We start from the raw sequence: 19275 nt of genomic DNA, 5'->3' as shown, positions 1-19275 counted from the left end.
GATGTTGATGATGAAAATAAAAACAAAATGTTTGTGAATACATGTACAGAAAACTCACAGGCCTGGGCGACATATGGAGGCCCAGGAGTTGTGCGCTGCCGCTGCGGTTTCAGAGGCGCAGCACAGCAGAACCTGATCTTGGATGAGCTGCAGGAGAGTGTAACGTGGGACTCATACATTCTACAGAAACTTACAGTCACTTAACTCAGGAGGTCTGTTTGTATTTTTTATTGAAAAAAAACTAAAAGCTGAATAACTACGGTACTGAACGAGCCCCTCCCGTTTAGTTTTATTGTAAAAAGTTGCTGTGACTGCAGGTCTTCTTTGTCTTTGTAAAAAAATCGCTGCGCTAGCCAAGCCAACAGCGTCCCACTGAGTGGACTGGTACTCCCTCGCTTCTCCCCAACGCTGGTGTTTGGTTTTAGTCGCTTTTTATCTCTTCCTTTATTTCTTATATTTGGTGGGTCACACTCTCTCGGACTTCTGCCCCGACTGGCAGCACAGGCCTGGCTCTGCGAAGGGCCGTGTAAAGGGCAAAGCTGCGTTCCTATTGCTGGCCAAGGCAGGGGCGCGCGGGCCCGCGGGGGGGACAGTCCGAGCTGAGCTGGCGGCATTGTGCGTTCGCGCGGCCTTCCCCGGTTCTCTCCGCGACATCCGTCCAGGACGTTGTCCGTTCTTTCCTTTCCACTTTGCTCCAAAGCAAGTAAAGCGTCTTTTGAGAAACTTATCCTGGGATACAGCATGGATAAGAGGTCTCCGTCTCCGTCTCCGAACACCTTTTTCTGTCCCCTCCCGCTTTCGGACGAGGAAACGTTTGAGAATCGGAGTAAAAAAAACAAACAAAAAAACAACTATCTGGTGCATGAAAACCAAAGATTGCTTGAAGACAAAAGGATGGCAAGCTACTGCATTTAATCAACTGAAAATTTAGAACTAAAATACAATCATTCAAGTTTTTGTTTTTTGTATTTTTTTTTGTTTTTTTTTTGAAAATTTGATGGAACTGCTAAAAAAGACCAAGTGCATGTGCAATATCCCCCAGCTGGAATAAACAGCAGGGGTCTCTATAAACACGCTGGAATACTGTCAAACCCGCCCCCGCCTCCCCCCACCCTTTGCAGGATGCCCCGGACCGCATGCTTTTCGCGTACGCATGAAACGTTTGGGGCGAGCAAACAAGAAAGGGAAAGGTGATCAGAAAGTATGAAGCACTGCACCCAGGGAGATGATGTTCCTCACCCCGGCCCCAAGGGAACAAGCAGAATTCCAATACCGGTTACAGCCCTGACACGCTTTGCTCAGTTTGCTAGTGCGCCCCCAGGTGGGCCTCTGCCAAGACAACCCCCCCCCCCCCCTTCCCTGGCCCCAGCTTATTCCCTGGTAGGATTCCCCCCGCTTCAGGAAAAGCGTGGAGACAAAAAAATATATGAGTTTGGTTTTCTTGCCTTTCTACAGGCTCAGACTGGTCCAGCTGAACATACACCTTCTAACCCCCCCCATGCTGCTGACTAGGAGGAAACATTTCAAAAGAAAAAAAAAACATATGAGCAGAAAATATTTGGAAAGTCTGACATCGAAGTATGGAAGAATGCTTTTCAGTAACAGTAGCAGAGTGATGCACTGTGTGTGTGTGTGTGTGTGTGTGTGTGTGTGTGTGTGTGTGTGTGGAAATTGTGAGAAATGGCAAGATGTATGGACGCATATGCATGCACACACAAACACGTATATATATACTGCATATATAATATATACACACAAACATGTTTGGAGCTATGTATGCATGTATACACAAATACATGTGTATGCATGTACGCATATGTATGTGTATACATACTTATAGACACGCATGCGCGCACACACACGTGCACACTTAGTTACCCTTAGGTGGCAGAAGAAATGATGCCGGTTTTACTGTTGGGTTGGGACACCTGATATCGAGGCCCTGAGCTGAAAACGGGACAGTTTGTGGGGGAGCGGTACTGTATGCCAGAGGGGAGCTCCACTCTCCCCAGTCTGCCTTTTACAAAGAGGAATGAATTTGAGCACCAGACAGCGCCCCCTCTCTCGCTTCCAGCTGCTGCGCGCCCACCCTCCCACCTCGTCAAACGGACGGGGCCCGGCCGACCCCCGGGGTCACGCGCGGGTACGGAACGAGAGAGAGAGAGAGAGAGAGAGAGAGAGAGAGAGACAGAGAGAGAGAGAGAGAGAGAGAGAGAGAGAGAGAGAGACATAGAGAAAGAGAGAGTGAGAGTGAGAGAGAAAGAGAGAGTGAGAGAGAGAGATCTGGTCTGATCCATCTGGTGGATCAGTGGAAACAGGCCCGGTAACAGACGTAGGCACTCAGGGCCAGAGTGGTGCACAGGCACACGTTGGCCAGCAGAGGTGTCCAGGCCCCAGCGTTGGGGTTCTCCACCTGTTCCGCGGCCAGCTCGGCGGCGGCCTCAGCCCTCTGGTCCGCGTGTCCGTCAGAGGGCTCGCTGGGAGCGGCCCCGCCGGGCCCCGCCCTCCTGCGCGGCCCAGGCTCCGGGGGTAAACTGCGATCACACGGGGAAACAGACCAATCAGAACCCTTCAGAACCCCTCAGAGGCAGATGGACACATTTGAACACAGTGGGCGGGGCTTTGCCTCAGCTCCGCAAGTACACAACCTTCCGCAAGTTAGGAAAGACTCCGGACGCTCTAGACTAGCTAAACACTGGCCTGTTCTCTTCACAAGGCGTTCTTATGTTACTTTACTATACAAGACATTATTTAGCACATAAAATGAAGGGAGCTGCTGAACATAGGAAAACTAAAATGAGTAACCCTGACGACCACAGTTATGAGGACACGCCACAAGGCTGCACGGCCCTCCACGTCAAAGCGGCCAATGACTAAGTTGCAAGTTTTTCCTTGGGGAAAAATGAAAACGGAGTTTCCTCAGTTGAGTAAATTCAGAATGTTCAGAAACACGGGGAATGATGAAGTGCATTCCATTGGAGCGCTATCATGCACAATCAGGCCTGTGTCGGCCGGCCCAGGACAAACGGAACACCTGATTGGATAAGGGAATAAATGGCCACCCATTTTTTACGTAAAAAATATAGATGACTCTTCTTATCAACCAATCATATCGTAACCAACACTAGAAAAGCTACGATGCTTTATGAGTTTATTACCATTTACAATTTGAATTAATCTAAAAGGTATTTGTTGCATTTACAGGAGACACATCTCAAATACAACTGATATTGGCACTGGCAGACCAGTCAGGCTTAAAGTGAACTTAGGCAATCGGCAGGTATGGACACTGATCATCATTCCTACTCAAGCACGCCCTCTAGTGTTAAAGTAGGTCTCCTTCACACTGGGAGACTGCAGCGTGTTGGAGCAGCGTATAGCCTAGTAACTCAGGTGGTTGACTGGGACCTGGAAGGTTGGTGGTTCAAGCCCAAGTGTAGCCACGACAAGATCAGAGGAGCTGTTGGGCCCTTGAGCAAGGCCACTCACCCCACATTGCTACTGGGGAGATCAGTTCACTCCAATCAACTGTCAGTACACTGAAGAGCTATAATGTAACATAATGAGCATCATTTCAGAAAGCTGAAAGTACCAATGGCTAAGCATGATGTCGGCTTAATACCACGGCTGATGTGATGATCATACAAATACATTTAAAACTGAAATAAAAAATTCAGCTATTACCAACTATGGAGATCTCCTTAGTTACCTATTTATTTGGAATAGCTGGTTGGCCACCTTGCCAATGTCAGCCAGACTGCTAAAGTAGCGATACATGTTCTGTAATGTAAACAAATCTTAACTTGAGCCTGGGGTGGAATGGACAGGACATGTCCTCAGTGAGACCCTGGACTGTGAGTTTGACTGTGTGCGCTCGTGTACGTGTGCATTACCTGTGAGTATGGATGTCATTGTGCGACCTCTCAATGACCTCCTCGGGGTTGTCTCCTCCTGGAAAGAACGGGGAGGGCTTCTCCGTCCCGTTTTGAGGGTCTTTGACAGGTCTTTGCGGGGGAGGTGGCAAGAAGTCTGGAGGGATGTCCTCCTCATTTGAGAGCTCCTTCCATGACTCCTTCACAGAAACCGAGAACAAAAGTTTTCACGCACACACACACACACACACACAACCAATGGGAGGAGCCATTACATGCTCAACTCATTTTATTTTATTTGTTTGTGATTGCCTGTCCTCTGCATTAACCCATCCTAATTACCTAGCAGCAGCGGACACCCACAGTGTAGCGACCGGGGACCAACTCCCGACCAGCGCCCTGGGCAAGGGCAGGGACAGGAGCAAACAGAGGGGCCGTTTAGACTCGCCAATTAACCCAACCGAACACATTACATTCTCAAAGTTTTAAGCACTAGGAAAGACTTGGTCTTCAAGCAAATCATCTTCCATTGCAAATAACTGTGATCTTTAGTTTTAAGCTTGGGTGTTCGAGCCAAGAAGAAAACCAAGACAATAGCCACAGAACATGCTTGCGCCTTTGTAAGTGTTATGTGAGAGCAGGCCATTCAGTCCAACTTGGTCTGTCACTCTGCTGACTCTGACCCAACTAGTTTCCATCACCGTGTCAAGCCTGGCCTCGAATACCCTTTAAATGACTTACTGTTCGGCTTTGTATTTCTCTGTTGACACAAATTGAATGCGTACTGCTAAGGGAATGCATTGCGTTTGGCTAAAAAAAGCAGGGTTGGGCTCCAAGCTTATACGAGACAATAGTCAAATGAATATTTCATATTTTTGACAGGAGCCTTTAAAAAGAACATCCCACTTGCACAATGTCTGAAAGCAGTATCAGGAACAACCACTGTGCAGAAGGTTATGCAGACATACTGGAATGAAAGCACCACAGCCTATTGCTGTCTGAGGGCACACACTCACACATTTTTAAAATAAAAGTTTCTACTGACTGCATCGAGACTGACCTGGACGGATACAGCCTCCAATCCCTAATGCAATCCATTTGGATCAACTCAAAGATAATAGACGTGAGAGGAACCACCAGCCTTAAAACCGGATGCTGCATTGGATTGAGCCATTGGGAATGAACGGTGGTCCTCAGACCAGAGCGGGCTCCACTGAGCGAAACTAACCTGCACGGACGCGTCTCCCATAATGCACTTGGCCCCTTCGATGACGGCGAGGTAGGAAAAGCGGAGCTGGTCGGCGGTCTGGATCAGGCCCATGCGGTACCGCCGCATTTCCAGCAGGAGGTCCCGGATCTGCACGGACGATGGCTCCTTCCGGAGGGACATCTGAGGAAGGACCACAATTCAGAGCGCTCAGACAGGGGCCATCTCACTGGCACAGACAGGAGCCAGGGGCCATCTCACTGGCACAGACAGGAGCCAGGGGCCATCTCACTGGCACAGACAGGAGCCAGGGGCCATCTCACTGGCACAGACAGGAGCCAGGGGCCATCTCACTGGCACAGACAGGAGCCAGGGGCCATCTCACTGGCACAGACAGGAGACAGGGGCCATCTCACTGGAACAGACAGGAGCCAAGGGCCATCTCACTGGCACAGACAGGAGCCAGGGGCCATCTCACTGGCACAGACAGGAGCCAGGGGCCATCTCACTGGCTCAGTCTCTTAAGGCAGGTTCCACATTCCCACGCTGAGCCTGGCCACCGAGAACAGCATTTCCTCATTCCAGTGAGTAGGTTGGTTTAGTTCTCTTGGTCAGTTAATGTTATTTAAAGCATGTTATCTTGGTCAGTTAATGTTATTGAGAACACAAATTATTAAAGTCCTTCCATATTGCTATGCGGGTTTGGTTGGCCCTTTACTGGATTTACTAATTTTCCATAGAAAAAAACATTTAGCTTCAGTAGCCAATTGTCCCCTGTGAGACACACCTTTAGCAGATTTCTGCTGTAATCAATTAGTGGCATTAATCCTATCCAAAGGGACTCATTTTTCACAGCACAAAAGAAAATGAAAGCATCAGTCGCCTGAGAACAGTATGATTAAAAGTATTTTAATGAACAAGGAATATTCATCCCGTGTAACATGAACATCTGCTTTCTGACATAATGGGGCATTCATAAGATACAAGTCATTTGTTAGACAGTGAAAGTGTGCCTAATTAAAAACAATTAATAGCTTGCTATATTGCAGACCTTGTAATGAGGCTGTAATGAAAACCATCACACGCAAGTTGGAGACTAGCACAGGATATTCTCAAGTTCTCATATTTCCCAGATGTAAAGATCAAGACCAAACTGCCCTTGTCACAAGAGCACAGTGTGTTCCACTTCATTAGTACAGTCATAATAATTTGTATAATTATTATTGACAATAATTATTGTTGTGAATTATTGTTGTTGTTTTTGTTATTATTATTGTTAATAGCACGTATCCAGGGTTGTCGCAGCTTTTAGACGTCTGGTTGGCCACATTGCGCTTTGTCCGGAGTTTCTGGTATTACAAAAAGCATGAATGATCGCGTAATGATTTTAATTAAAATGCAAATCAGATCATTTGATGTGACAAAAAGCATGACAATTTAAAAGCTTGCATTTTCATTTTCAAGTTAAAATTATAAATTGAAATGGAATGTCCATTTGACTATTCTTTTTCCATACACACCTACATTTCACACCCGTCAATTAAAATCTGGAAACCAAGGCCGACAAATAAAAATCAATGATAGTTCATTGCATACAATTGCATTCTATCGCATTAAATATGACCGGATTAGTATTACATATTGATTGACGTTGGTGCACAGACTGTAAAACGGACTATGGATAGCGAGTATATTTTCTAAGAATTAGTTTCGAAGGTTCATTAATAAGAAACCTCACTAGCTTAAATTGAATAATAAAATACATCAGGCTGTCTTATAAAATACTGTCACTGGCAACTTTAGAGCTGATTTCTTTTGAGAATCTCACTCTAAAACACAAAAACATGTTGGAAAAAGGATCTAACAAAGTTATTGGACCAATCCTTGATCCCCCTTCCATACAAGTGGCTTTGGAAACACCATCTGCTACGAGACCTGCCGCAATACCACACACTCACCAGCAGGAGGCAGGAGTCTACGAGGCAGAAGGTTCCGGATCGGCCGATGCCCGCGCTGCAATGCACCACCACTGGGCCCTGGTCCGAGTTCAGGCACCCGGACTCCCGCACCTTGAACAGGAAGTTGAGGAAGGAGGCGGGAGACTCTGGCACTCCAAAGTCGGGCCAGGTGGTGTAGTGGAAATGAAGGATCTCTCGTGTTTCCTGAGTCTATAAAACAGAGGGAACGGGGAGAAGGGAACAGGAGACAGTGGAGTTAAACCAGCTCTAAACTAGCCTGCACACCCTCTGACATCACGTGTCTCCATTGAGCACACGCGCGCTTGCCCACACTAAGAGCGAAATGGAGAAATAAATACTAAAGAAGCATAACACCAATACAGTCAGCCTCAAGGGCTGGATTTGAGAATGCCTGATACAGCACTGACAAAGACAAACAACCAGGCAAACAAAAAACTAGCAAAACCTCAGGGAAAAACAAAGAACAAAACAAATAAATTACACAAAAAGCAAACAAAAACATAAACGAACATAAAAAGGGTATGCTGTGCGCCGTGAGGACTGTTTAGCACTTTTGGCGACCCCGGAGACGTCTGCGTGGGAACATTGCTCGACAGCGCCCAGCCAAGCGAGCGCTCTCTACAAGACTTGGACAACGCTTGCACTTTGCCCATTTGGTTTAGAAACATACGCTCTTTTCCATCCCACCTCAGCCCAGTGCTATAAATACTCCTGGCGAGGGCTGTTTGATACATTCGACTGGCATCTGGGGAGAGACAAAACCAGCCGAGTTCAACGCTCAACAGGACCCAAGCAGGGCTTCAAGAGCATTCTCAGGAGAGCTCAGACTGAAAAGCTCACGTTAGCGAGCAAGTCGCAGAAGTTGTGGATACTATCTTTTCGTCTCGTTTCTTTGTTGCATTGACCTATTCCTGGAAATAGCATCTGTACAAATACTGCAAGGGCTTAGCCCTATTGTTGCCTCCTTTGTTCCTCCTAACAAATTCACATGCCAGTGACAACAAAAAGAAAAAGGCTGCATGTAAACAGAGGAGCGGTTGTGTTAGGCTGTTGTGAATTAAATTGTTATTCAAATATTATTACATTTACTCATATAAAGAAACCTGGCTCTTGAGATTTCTCCAGTGCAGTGGATTGTGACAAGGGCCCAGTGGTATCCAGATTTTCACCCTTCCATACCAAAATGAAAAAATACTCCATAAATATAACGATAAATATAAAGATAAACCGGCATACTGTAAATTACGTTTACTACTAAATCTGCGTGCCCTGGAAAGGCTGGGGGGGAACACTAGCTGTACCTTGTCTCACCACAGGGTGGCACTGCACTTATGACCCCCATAACATCAGGGCTAGTGGAATACATCAACTAAGCTCCAATGTATTCACCACTAGTCATTCAATCCAAGCTGACAGGAAGGGGACAGTAATGCAAACAACCACACATCACAACAGTGGTATGCAGAAGGGCTCACAGTGTATAGACCGATCACAACATTAAAACCTCTAGCTTAAAGTGTTTTCATGATTAAAAATGCTTTAAACGGTATAAACACTTATATAAGTACACGTCATATAATTAAATGTATAAGCAAATAATCATAATTGAATTGCATTAAAAAAATGATAATTAAAACCTTGTAAGCTCATTGGGGGGTGCATTGTTTTGTTATTTCAATATCATGGGGTACATACTAGTGTTCATGATCACGTCTATCTTAACAGGTGCTCCAGGACCTGTTGAATCTTCCGAATTAAAAAAAATAAAAAAAAATAAAAAGACCACCCACCATATTTAAAAATGCACGTGGTACTGCATGCAGTGAAACGTATGTAGGAATGCCCAAGCATTTTGAAATCATGTTTAAGGAGGTGGTTTTCATGTTGTGGTGTATATTTTTGGCCACTACAATTTGCAATCATGACACGCCCTGTCTATCTTATGTAGATAGCGCAATTCAAACATGCACGGCCCGGACGGCCATTTCCGTGTGCTGCAGTTGCGTGCACTTTCCACCCACTGCAGGTGGTTAGTCAATGGCATTTCAAGATTTGTTTTTCCGACTGTTTCAGTTCTTCTGTGGAGTACCCCGAGTTTGACATCACGAGTAGTCAACAAACCCTCCTACAATGCGATTCCACAGCCAAGTGCCGCAACCTATGAACCAGTCATTTCCATCCAGGCTCAGTCACTCTCACTTTGTTAATGAAGGCCACTGTGGTATAAAAACCAAGCAACCAGTGTTTGCAAATGGGAAAGCACCCCCAGAGAAGCACTACCGCAACTTGTGACTCATACCTTAAAATGGCCTTGTAGTCTAATAAACTGTTGACATACTTTCATTTACTTTATTTTATGTCAGAGATATTGTCTTTTATCAAACAGCAATACCAGACAGGCCAAGTAAATGTTATAGTCCTGCAGGTTATATTCCTGCTAAACATTAAATTAGGGCCAAGCCTGCATTACCTAGAGAGCAAAGTTAGTTAGCATATACCAGTACTACCAACTAATTTCCAAAATAGTTTTGTTAAATGTTCCAGATCTGTAACTTTTCAGACCTGTAGAGACAGGTGGAGGCAATAGCACACATTATATGCAAGGTCACAAAGCAACATTCAACATGACCAATTACAGCCAAAATGGACTGTTCCATGGAAGAAACAACCAAATTAAAACAATGTAGAGCTTTACTACAGAACTACATCTCCCAGCAAGCACTGGGAATGCCCACAGTCTGGTACCTAACCATCGGTTTCTTCTACAGGTAATAGACAAACTAGGTTAGCCATTTTTACAGTCTACAGCTTTCTTGTAGAACCTCCCTAGAAGCACTGGGAAGGCCCAGCTCACACCAAATGTCTCTTACCGACAGATTCTCCAGCTCCAGCTGACGCACAGTGTAGTAGGATTTGATGTCTTCCGAGATCAAGGTCAGTTTGAAGTTGGTGTCCTTGAAGACGGCCTCCCGTTCCTCACGAGGGGGCCAGTACTGAGCACACTTCACCTGCGAATGACAGGACACCATCAGAAAACCACTTCCTGTCAGGAGCATCAGAGTACAACCACTTCCTGCAAGTAGCCTGTTATGTTCACGAACTGTGGAGAATTCTCAAATCACATTTTAACATTCAGGAGTGTGGAAATATCAAGTGAGCACAGTCTCTCGGCCAGCTAAATGACCAGGCCTCACAGAGTATCAAATCGCTCTGCCTTGAAATGCATACTGCCAAATCTTCTGACAAACAAGTTGCAGCGAGGCCACATTTCCGTAACTATGATTAACTTCCAGGAACATTCAGGAGAAACTGCCATCTTAAATGACTGTCCAAAAACATACCCTGTTACTCAAGTGAACATTTCCATGTCAATTTCATTGTCAAATAATTCATTGTCAACAATTATTCCTCAAGATTTCACATTTTGAGGTCTACAGCCATGAGAAAAACCTTTTTTTAAAAGCACAAAAATAGCCGTTTAATATTGAAATTCATACCAATTTTAGAAGGTTAAATTCAAACTCAATTTCATGCTGCCCTAGTATACAGTAGAAGACAGGATACAGTACAACCTCAGAGATACAACCTTCATACTCCCTAGCTTATGGGTCAAACAAAGTATGAGACAAAGTAGCAGGTGCAGCTATGCCTCATCAATATCAAGCTCTTAATTGAATGACTATACGCTTTCCATTGAAAGCAGGGTAGTAAACCGGTGGAGACCAAAACAAAGCGGCCAAAGAGAGCGGGTCACTGAAAAGAAGACTATTGTTCCAGTTCTCTGCAGACCTATTTAGCCTCGCTGAGACAAAAGGTCAAGGAAAAGAAAATAAAAAACACTTGTAATAAATGCTCATATCTGGACAAGAAAATTCAACAGTGACACATGATGGTTAAGAAACAAAACCACAAATATCAGAGAAGACACCAGACAGATCTAGAACCAGCATATTCACATTTAGCCAACATAGAACCTGCAGGAGAGCTACTTATCCAAGATCTGCCATGGAGAGGTCAGCATCGGATGAAGTTACTTACAGAACCCTTCTCGATGACACGGTTCAGCATGACCACCCCGCGGGTCCTCTGCTCCCACACCATCTCCCAGAAGTGACCGCAAGTGTTTGGCAGTGGGCCCTGCAAGGGGTCGGGTGGGTTGACCCAATGGGAGCCCAGTTAGATGAGCCCCAGGACACATGCACTATTGAATGCGTGTACATGCGTATGCCAGGGGTCTGTAACCCAAGTCCCGGAGAGCTGCAGGTTCTGCTGGTTTTTCCAGTGACTCAGTAATTAAGAGATTTATTAAAGCTTTTGATTACACAGCTAAGTCACTACACCTTGCTTCTTGGGTCTCAGAAGGTCACAGATTTTAAGATATAAAATTTAAAAAACGTGCAAGGTTGGGGAAGCCCTGGCATACAGACACGTTGAGTCGAACCACTGAGACTCCAGCAGAGCATGAATGTCAGAACTGACTGGCAGTTATACAGGAACAGACCAATTAACTCGTTTTAGAGAAGAGACTGGACTATTTTGAGGAACACTTTTAGATATTATTCAGCAGGTTAAATTCACTACAATTCTGTGATGGGGCAGTGCTGTGGATACTAGCTAAAATGCTACTAAACTTACCACGTTGACTGAAATGCTTCCATAAAAATATAATAACTGTTTGCAGAGGGCTTCAAAAACTACAACAGCTAAATATAAACTGCAGCAGCCTTTCAAGAAAACACTTATTACGAAGGCTGTTTTTATACGAACCAATGTGTACGCAATACACCCAGCCCAAGTTGACTCAAGGTATTTGGGTTCTTACGACACCATCACCAGCAGCGATGTCTAAACATCTTCCAAATAGCAGGTCCAGACGGGCTCTGAGTGAGCGCTGGGACGGAGAGATCGGTGAGCAGCTGCCAAGGTGTGCGGGGGAAAGACTAAGAGTGCTGACGTTCAGATTCCTCAGCACCGGTGCATGCTGGGAGACGCCCGAAAATCAACTTGGCTGCAGCCTTGCGCAAAACCAAACAAGCAAGCAGCAGCACGGAGGCAGGCGGTTTGAGGCCGCTGACAAAGCTGTCAGCATTCACACATACCGCTAAGGCTGTGCTCGTATGCCAATTTCTTTCATCAATGGTGAAGAATTACGACTAACAGTCGGGCAGGATTCCGAATATTAAAGGAGGCTACATACATTTGTCTGAGCAAATCTGTACTTTCACCACAGAAAAAAAAAGCCATAATGAAGGATAAAATATAGTAAATACCCTTGACAGAAAACCATTGAAAGCAGTGCAGTTATTATGGCAATGAGCCTAGCTAAATGTAAAAATGTCTAGGCCTACTATTTTACACATTTAAAGTTCAATTTGTGAACTTTGCTACTTTCAATAAGGGGTATCATAGAAATATTCACAGACAAACCATTAACCTTGACGAAATTCGCACCTTGACATGTGTGATAATTGCTTCAGCGTAAGCGAAACCAGTCTCTCTTATCAAATTAATCTCCCACTCACTGTAAGACAGAGTGATTCACTTCAGTGTGGAGGAACAGATGAATCTTGCTCGAGAAACGTGTAAACGGATACCTGGGCAGTGCCACGTCAAGAGCAAGCCTACCTCCCCCGGCCAAAAACATGCAAGTGCCCCACCACGCCAGGCTCTGGCTGCCCTTGAGCAGTGTGAAGGCTAAGGCTAATGCTAATGTTAAAGAGACGCACCTGAGTGAGGATGTAACTTCTCTGTGCCTCTTCCACTGAGATCAGGCTGGCGTTGATGTAGTCGTTTGTTCCTAGCTGCAGCCGAATTCTGCTGTGGTCGACTGCAGGGGAGAAATCTGTGTGAAAACCTCCACCTCCACCTCCACCCGGGGAGACTGAAGGCGGTAGGGCCACACTGCCCCCCGCGTGGGTCCCCCGGCGCGCCTCAGCCCAGACCCGCGGCAGTTTTGTCAAAAAGCTGAACCGAGACGGCCACCACGAAGATCAACCGCCCGCAACATGCGAACGGCTGGCACTGAAAGAGTCAACCTCTTTATTTTTACTGAGAGGAAACCACAACCATTCTGCTCTTTCAAGTTACCATGACGAGAGAGAATGAGAGAAAGAGAAAGAAAGAGAGAGAGAGAGAGAGAGAGAGAGAGAGAGAGAGAGAGAGAGACTAACATCCATGTCTACGTTATAATCACACTTTTTAAATGGTGTCCCTTGGCCCTATTATAAAAAATATGATTTCAGCTTAAAAGGTTCACCTAAATAGAAGCTAGATTCAAGCCCATAAGTGAGCATTTGTTAATCATCACTCTTTATTATCACATCTGTAACTCAGAGCAGAACACAACCAGGCCAAATGGAAGGAGACTATGGTGCAGGGTACGCCTATTCTTGTTGTTGTTCAACCACTGTCTGGTCAATCGGTTTCTCAGTTAAAACCTGGTTTTTCATAGTTTAAAATGACTTGTTAATATAATGTGAAAATACAAGGCAACAGCTCCTGCAGGTGTCCAGAGAGCTTTATCTGCTCTGTGAGCTGACAGAGCGTACTCACATGGGCTCACGTCTCTGTAGCGGTTCCTCGTTTTGTTTTCGGGTAGTTTGGCATATTTGCACGGCAGCTCACTGGACTGCTGACGGACGTCCTGGACAGGGGACATGAAATGAAATGACACGGGTTAAAAACACAGAATTTGACTTTCTTGCACTCATTGAAAGACTTGTCGACTCAACCGATGACTTAATAGAATGTTAAGCTTATGACTTCATAAAACACTCATGTTCTCCTGGCCTAATGCAGATTAATATTTAGAAAAGTGGTTCCTTCCAAGCTACAATACCCCCGGTCCAAGCTGCATCGGAATCTGCAACCTTGGCAGGCAGTTACCCAACTGTGCCCCACTGCTGCCTTGACATCTCCAGCAATCATGAAGGTAAACAAGCAGGATACAGAATCAAGAGAACCTGAAACCTCAAGAGAAGACTTTTCTGATAACATCCTCCCAAACCATCACCAATGATCTCAAACTTCAGCCCTGGAGATCCACAGTGTCTCTTGGTTTTTGAGGTTTCCTTTTCTTCAGCGGGAAAACCTGGCCTACTGAGTCCACAGAAAAAAAAGGTACGTGGACTCAGTGTCCAATCAATTATTTAAATTAAGTGAAGTGAAAAACACCACAACCATTAGGCACTACATCCCTCTAGGACAGGAGTTAAACCTGTTGGCTCTGCAGGCCATCAGGAACGCAGTTGAGATCCTTGTCCTGTACTGCCCATTATTTCACCCTAATAGAGGAAGCAACAGATTTGAATAAATAGCAGAACTAAACTAAAACTTTTATACCAGGTACATCATATATCTTCTGGAAGGTTTCTTTAATGGTAAGGTTTAGCAGCTGCTTTGGTTTTTTATGCTGCTGTATGGTTCTGCTACACTCATATGTAGGGACCAGTGGGGGTTTTCTAACATTTTCCCCCATGGCTGCCAAGCGTTGTAGAAGCCATTAATTTCAGTGATGACTTTACCCCTTTAATGATGTTTGCATTATTTCAGGAGGAAAGCTGCCCTGTCGGTTGAGTTCTGCATTTATGCACATGACATGTCATGACAAGGCAAGGGTTCTCCAATACACTAAAATATGATGGGGGGGGGGAAATTACCCTTTCCAGTAAAAACAGGAACTGCCCAAAACATACTAGGGACAATGACCACGTCCAATCGCTCTGACTAAATGGTACTCTGGCCGGCAGAGCTGTGAGACTTGCATTGGTTACACTGGGGCCTTCCGCTCGGGTGTTGCTGGAGTGTATGGGGGGGGGGGGGGGGGGGGGGGTCATTTTAAATGCGCCCTGGGGTGGGATGGGTCAAGCCTAGCAGCCTGTATTTTTTACTGCTATTTTTAACAGGACGAAGACCCACTGTCACCTTACTCAATCAGTTGACAAAAAAAAAACCTCCATGACCATGGAACTGTTACCTCTAAACAACACAGAAAATGTACAATGCATGAATAACCATCTTACCACAAACATTACGTTGACTGAACCAAACTGCGATATTGATTTAGCTTATGAAATCTGAACTGCAAAATATTCAACTCTTTTTGTGATGAAGTTGTCACACACAGATTCCTTAAACAAATGTCCCCTGTTAAAAGAAACACCAGCCTAAGGCAGAGAGTCAATGACAGAATAAGTACAGGGCCTTAGTTCCAAGATGCTACTTCAGAGTGGCTGGTCCAGAGAGTGAGAAAGAGCGACTGAGTGAGTGAGTGAACAAACACGGGCAGGAGCACAAAGTGTTTGGGTTTCTTGTAAAGTGTGATTATATCTGACACCTGAAGCAACCAGTCTGCCCATTACCCAGAACAAAATCCACTTGGATCTCTGGTTGGGTTTCGGTTACCTGGGTTTTGGTGGACTTGCAAACACCTCTATATTATACTGAAGCTGTATATTTCCATGCATGCCAGTGGCATTGTCTGGTTGTCCAGAAAACTCACTCTGCATCGCTCTCTCCCCCTCCTCACCTCTTACAGCCCTTTTGCTTACAAATGAATGACTCAGTGACCTTCCCTCAGTGTTTTCCAATGTAAAAAGAAAAACAGGCACAAATGTTATTCAATTAAATTCTGCCATTTCACGTTAAACTTAAATATAGCAAATTGATAGCTAACTAGCTGAACTCTTAACAGGTGTATAGTCCCTAGGTTAGTTGAACCGTTTCGAAGTAGCTAACGTTTGCTAACTAGAAGACAAATATAGTCACTATAGTTAGTACAGCTATTATAACTACAGCCAGGTAATATTTTACTCCTCGCTTTAGTAAACACTGTAAATTACTAATGGCCTGTTTGTGAAATTTCTTTCGAATCTGTCAGACTAAAGTAGAATTGTGTGCGTGATTACTTTGAATCAATCTCAATTTATTATTTCTGCTTTCACATTGTTGTCTCAGCTCTACAGAATGAAATATGGGAAACGTTTACTTCTTAGCTAAAGTTAACGTTTACGCTACGAGTAAGCTAACGTTACTAAGTTTGAAAATGCATCCGATTTAGACGGGAAGAGATGATAACGTTCCAATACACACGTTCTGTCAACCAGCATTAACACTTTTTTCATACAACAAGGTAACTAACCAAGTTAATTATTCGTCATTATTCGCAAATGAACCGAAAAAGCGAAAGCCGGGTTTTCAAACACTTAGCCAACACGACTAAAGTTAACTAACTTTCAACACAACAAACACTGGTTCAGGTCGACCGTCTAGCAAGATACAGCGATCTATGATGTACTGATAGCTTGGCTGGTTATGGTGCTGGTGCTAATCTAAACGTTGGCTAGCTAACGTTAATCAACCCCGTGATATACTTTTACAATCCCAAGTAGCTACGTAGCTAGTAGATTGCTGTCTTGATAGCTTGACAGCATATTACTGTGATTTCCTGTCGACAATCATATGCTGTTCCTCCGCTGTGATGGAACAAATGAAAACCGACATCCACCTGATCCTATCCTAAGCGTGACTGTCAAAGGGTGGACAGCTAGCTGGCTAATTCCTCCTAAGGTAACGTTAGCTAGGTACTAACTTATCGATTCTTCCTAGACTAGCTATATTTAATTGGATACACTTTATAACATATCATCACGTTCAAGCCAGCTAGTTAAGTAATTTGCCTGTCATTGTCACTCCGTGTGTTTGTAAGCTAACGTCAGCAATCTTAGTTTTAGTAGCCAACTAACATTTTATTCCGTTTAACATAACGTTAGCTAACTTAGTCTAGCTAGCTAATTCGCATTGAATGAAGATTCATTCAACCATATAGCTAGTAGCTAAGCATAGCATAGCTAGGAAGTCATCTTGCCACAATTAAGAAAAAAAAGAAAGAACATGCAACCAATCTTCGGAACACTGGGGCGAACAACCGACAGAAATGCCATTATCGTACTCATCTGCCCGTACTCGGATCACTACCTTATTTTTGCCCAACACCTACCTGGTAAATGGCGTTCCAACTCCCGAGTTCATCGATTTCCCGAAACTCGGTTTCCATTGCCGTGGTTATGCTGCCCCGTCTTCCAACTCCCTATTGGAAGCTAAATTAAGCGTGATTAATTTTAAACTGTGTGCCCGAATAAATATTTTACAACAGCCCTCTATGTCAGCATATAAATTTAATGTTACTGTTGTTCCCTGGCCTGTTCTTACCGGAAACACGCCGCTTGCTCCTCCCGCACCACCACTATGGCTCCGTGACTGAACACCCGCCCGGTTTTGTACATTCCTGCCAATGACAGTCGTGAAAGTGTAAAAGCAGCCTATCAGCGCGTCAAATACAGGATAGATACGGATCCAAGCCAAACAGAAAGCGAAGCGTTAGCTTTTTGGGCCCGCAGGGTCTTGTAGTTTTATGTAAAGGACGGTAGTAAGTATTTTACAGCACCTAGTGTGTGAAACAAGTCAAAAGCTTTGACTTAACATTTTTAGAATCTGTCTTGTTAAATAGATTCCTTTTTCGATGAAAAATCTGGACTTAAAACTCACCTCTTTGCCCTAGCTTTTTCAAATGTTCATGTTGTGTCCTGTGTGTTCATGTTTGTAGCCTATATATCTATATTACATATGCATACATTTTGTATGGCACTTAAACTGTTTTTGTTCTGTGCTTCATGAATAAAATGTACTTTTACTTATTTAAAACTTGCATTGGGCAAGGATGGATGACAATAATTAATATATGTACCAATAAAGACATATAATGTGAAGGTTTTATTTAACCATATTGTCATTTTCATTCAACCGGACCAGAAAAAAAAAAAAACATTATTAAGAATGTCAAGGGATATTATTTACACTCTTGCCATTTTGAAATATACTTTTTTTTCTCAACAGAGTCAGCGTCCAACCAGATAGGAATAAGGCCTAACCTGCAATTATTCCAACTTACATTACATAGCATTGTCTTACAGTAAACATCTTTACCTCTAACGTGAGAAGATCTGTCTTGACTATTGGACATTTTAAAGTTATATTCCCTTTTGTAAACATTGTAAAAAAAAAAGGGAGCTGACCTAGTACATGGGGCATGTTGCCACCATACCAGTGGCTTTGTTCTTGAGCACATCTTATATATTGCAACAAAACCCTCATAGAAAAGGATGCCCATATTGTGGCCTGGGGGCCAAACTTTGCCAACCAAGGCCTTTGGCATAAACACAGTGCATAGGGAAAAGGTTAACTCAAATTTTCAATAAGGCAGATTCAAAACTTGACTGAGAAGTCAATTTATTTACTCAATCACCTGTTAACTGGTAATACAGTAATGCATGAAGTTGTGTTACCACACTGTAGATGTAATGGGCTTTGAAAAACTGATGGTAAATTAGCAGCTTATTTTACTTCAAATGTATTGTGTCTCATTTATATTTCACTTAATTTAATGGAATTCATGACATTGTCGCAAAATTAATTAGAATTGTGTGATATTCTGGTTTGACCCACTTACTGTAGCTCAAATGCCTGTCATGGAGTAAGAAATGAATGAACACGGTAGCTGGCTGCTACAAAGAATCTAAGATGGGACACCTTACCCAACCACCCTCTGCACAACACCAACTTTGGATACATGGCTTTTTTCAGGTGTGCCTCCAAGTCAAATGTTTATTCAAACCATTTTTCTGGAGTACGGACACTGCAATCAATAGATATATGCAATATGCCATCTTATTTCTGTAAATGAGGATTATATTTTAGTCTTTTGGAGTCAGGTGGGGTTTAGCCATCTAGTATGCAAAACCTGCGAAACATTCACGATTCGTGTCACGGTATCACAGACAATCTGTCTCACAGCTATCACCATGAGACAGCATTACAGGCTACTCCCATGGGTCAAAAGTTGAATACTTGAATGCTGGGTAAAAAAAAAAGAAAAAGAAAAGGTGCATAACCAACAAGGGCTCATCAGCCCAAGAGTATGAGGAGTTTAAAAAGAGGAAGTGACACACTGTGTCTCTGAGGGTGACCACATGCTTTCAGAGGAGGAGCCTCTCTCTAAAATGACCTCACTCATCTGCAGAGAAAAACACAGCGGGGTCCCACTGCACAGACAAACAGCCCTGCGTACTGCCTACTACTACTACACCATTAATTACCAACTCAGTTCAAGGCTCATATTTTCTCTTAATATCATTTACCCAATAAAAAGGGAGAGGAAAGC

The 19275-nt window shown here is 44.0% G+C and overlaps 1 protein-coding gene across 2 annotated transcripts; it reads right to left on the bottom strand.

Annotated features, from left to right (window-relative positions):
- Nucleotides 1–217: 217 nt before the first annotated feature.
- On the bottom strand, nucleotides 218–17323 carry ptpn1 (protein tyrosine phosphatase non-receptor type 1). Of its 2 annotated transcripts, XM_061258360.1 has the most exons (10): nucleotides 17268–17323; nucleotides 17056–17155; nucleotides 13611–13701; nucleotides 12785–12885; nucleotides 11097–11195; nucleotides 9929–10066; nucleotides 7038–7247; nucleotides 5101–5262; nucleotides 3894–4072; nucleotides 218–2534 (listed from the first exon to the last, which is right to left on the bottom strand). In XM_061258360.1, the coding sequence occupies exons 2-10, from the start codon at nucleotides 17110–17112 to the stop codon at nucleotides 2306–2308; spliced, it is 1266 nt and encodes a 421-aa protein (XP_061114344.1). In that variant the 5' UTR covers nucleotides 17113–17155; nucleotides 17268–17323; the 3' UTR covers nucleotides 218–2305. The 2 variants fall into 2 exon arrangements, with proteins under 2 accessions (XP_061114344.1, XP_061114343.1); XM_061258359.1 differs by having other exon boundaries at nucleotides 17056–17291.
- Nucleotides 17324–19275: the final 1952 nt, after the last annotated feature.

Source organism: Conger conger, chromosome 10, assembly GCF_963514075.1.
Source record: "Conger conger chromosome 10, fConCon1.1, whole genome shotgun sequence".
Classification (NCBI taxonomy): Eukaryota; Metazoa; Chordata; class Actinopteri; order Anguilliformes; family Congridae; genus Conger; species Conger conger.
The sequence above is the reverse complement of the archived record's forward strand: the minus strand, read 5'-3'. Positions and strand labels throughout refer to the sequence as shown.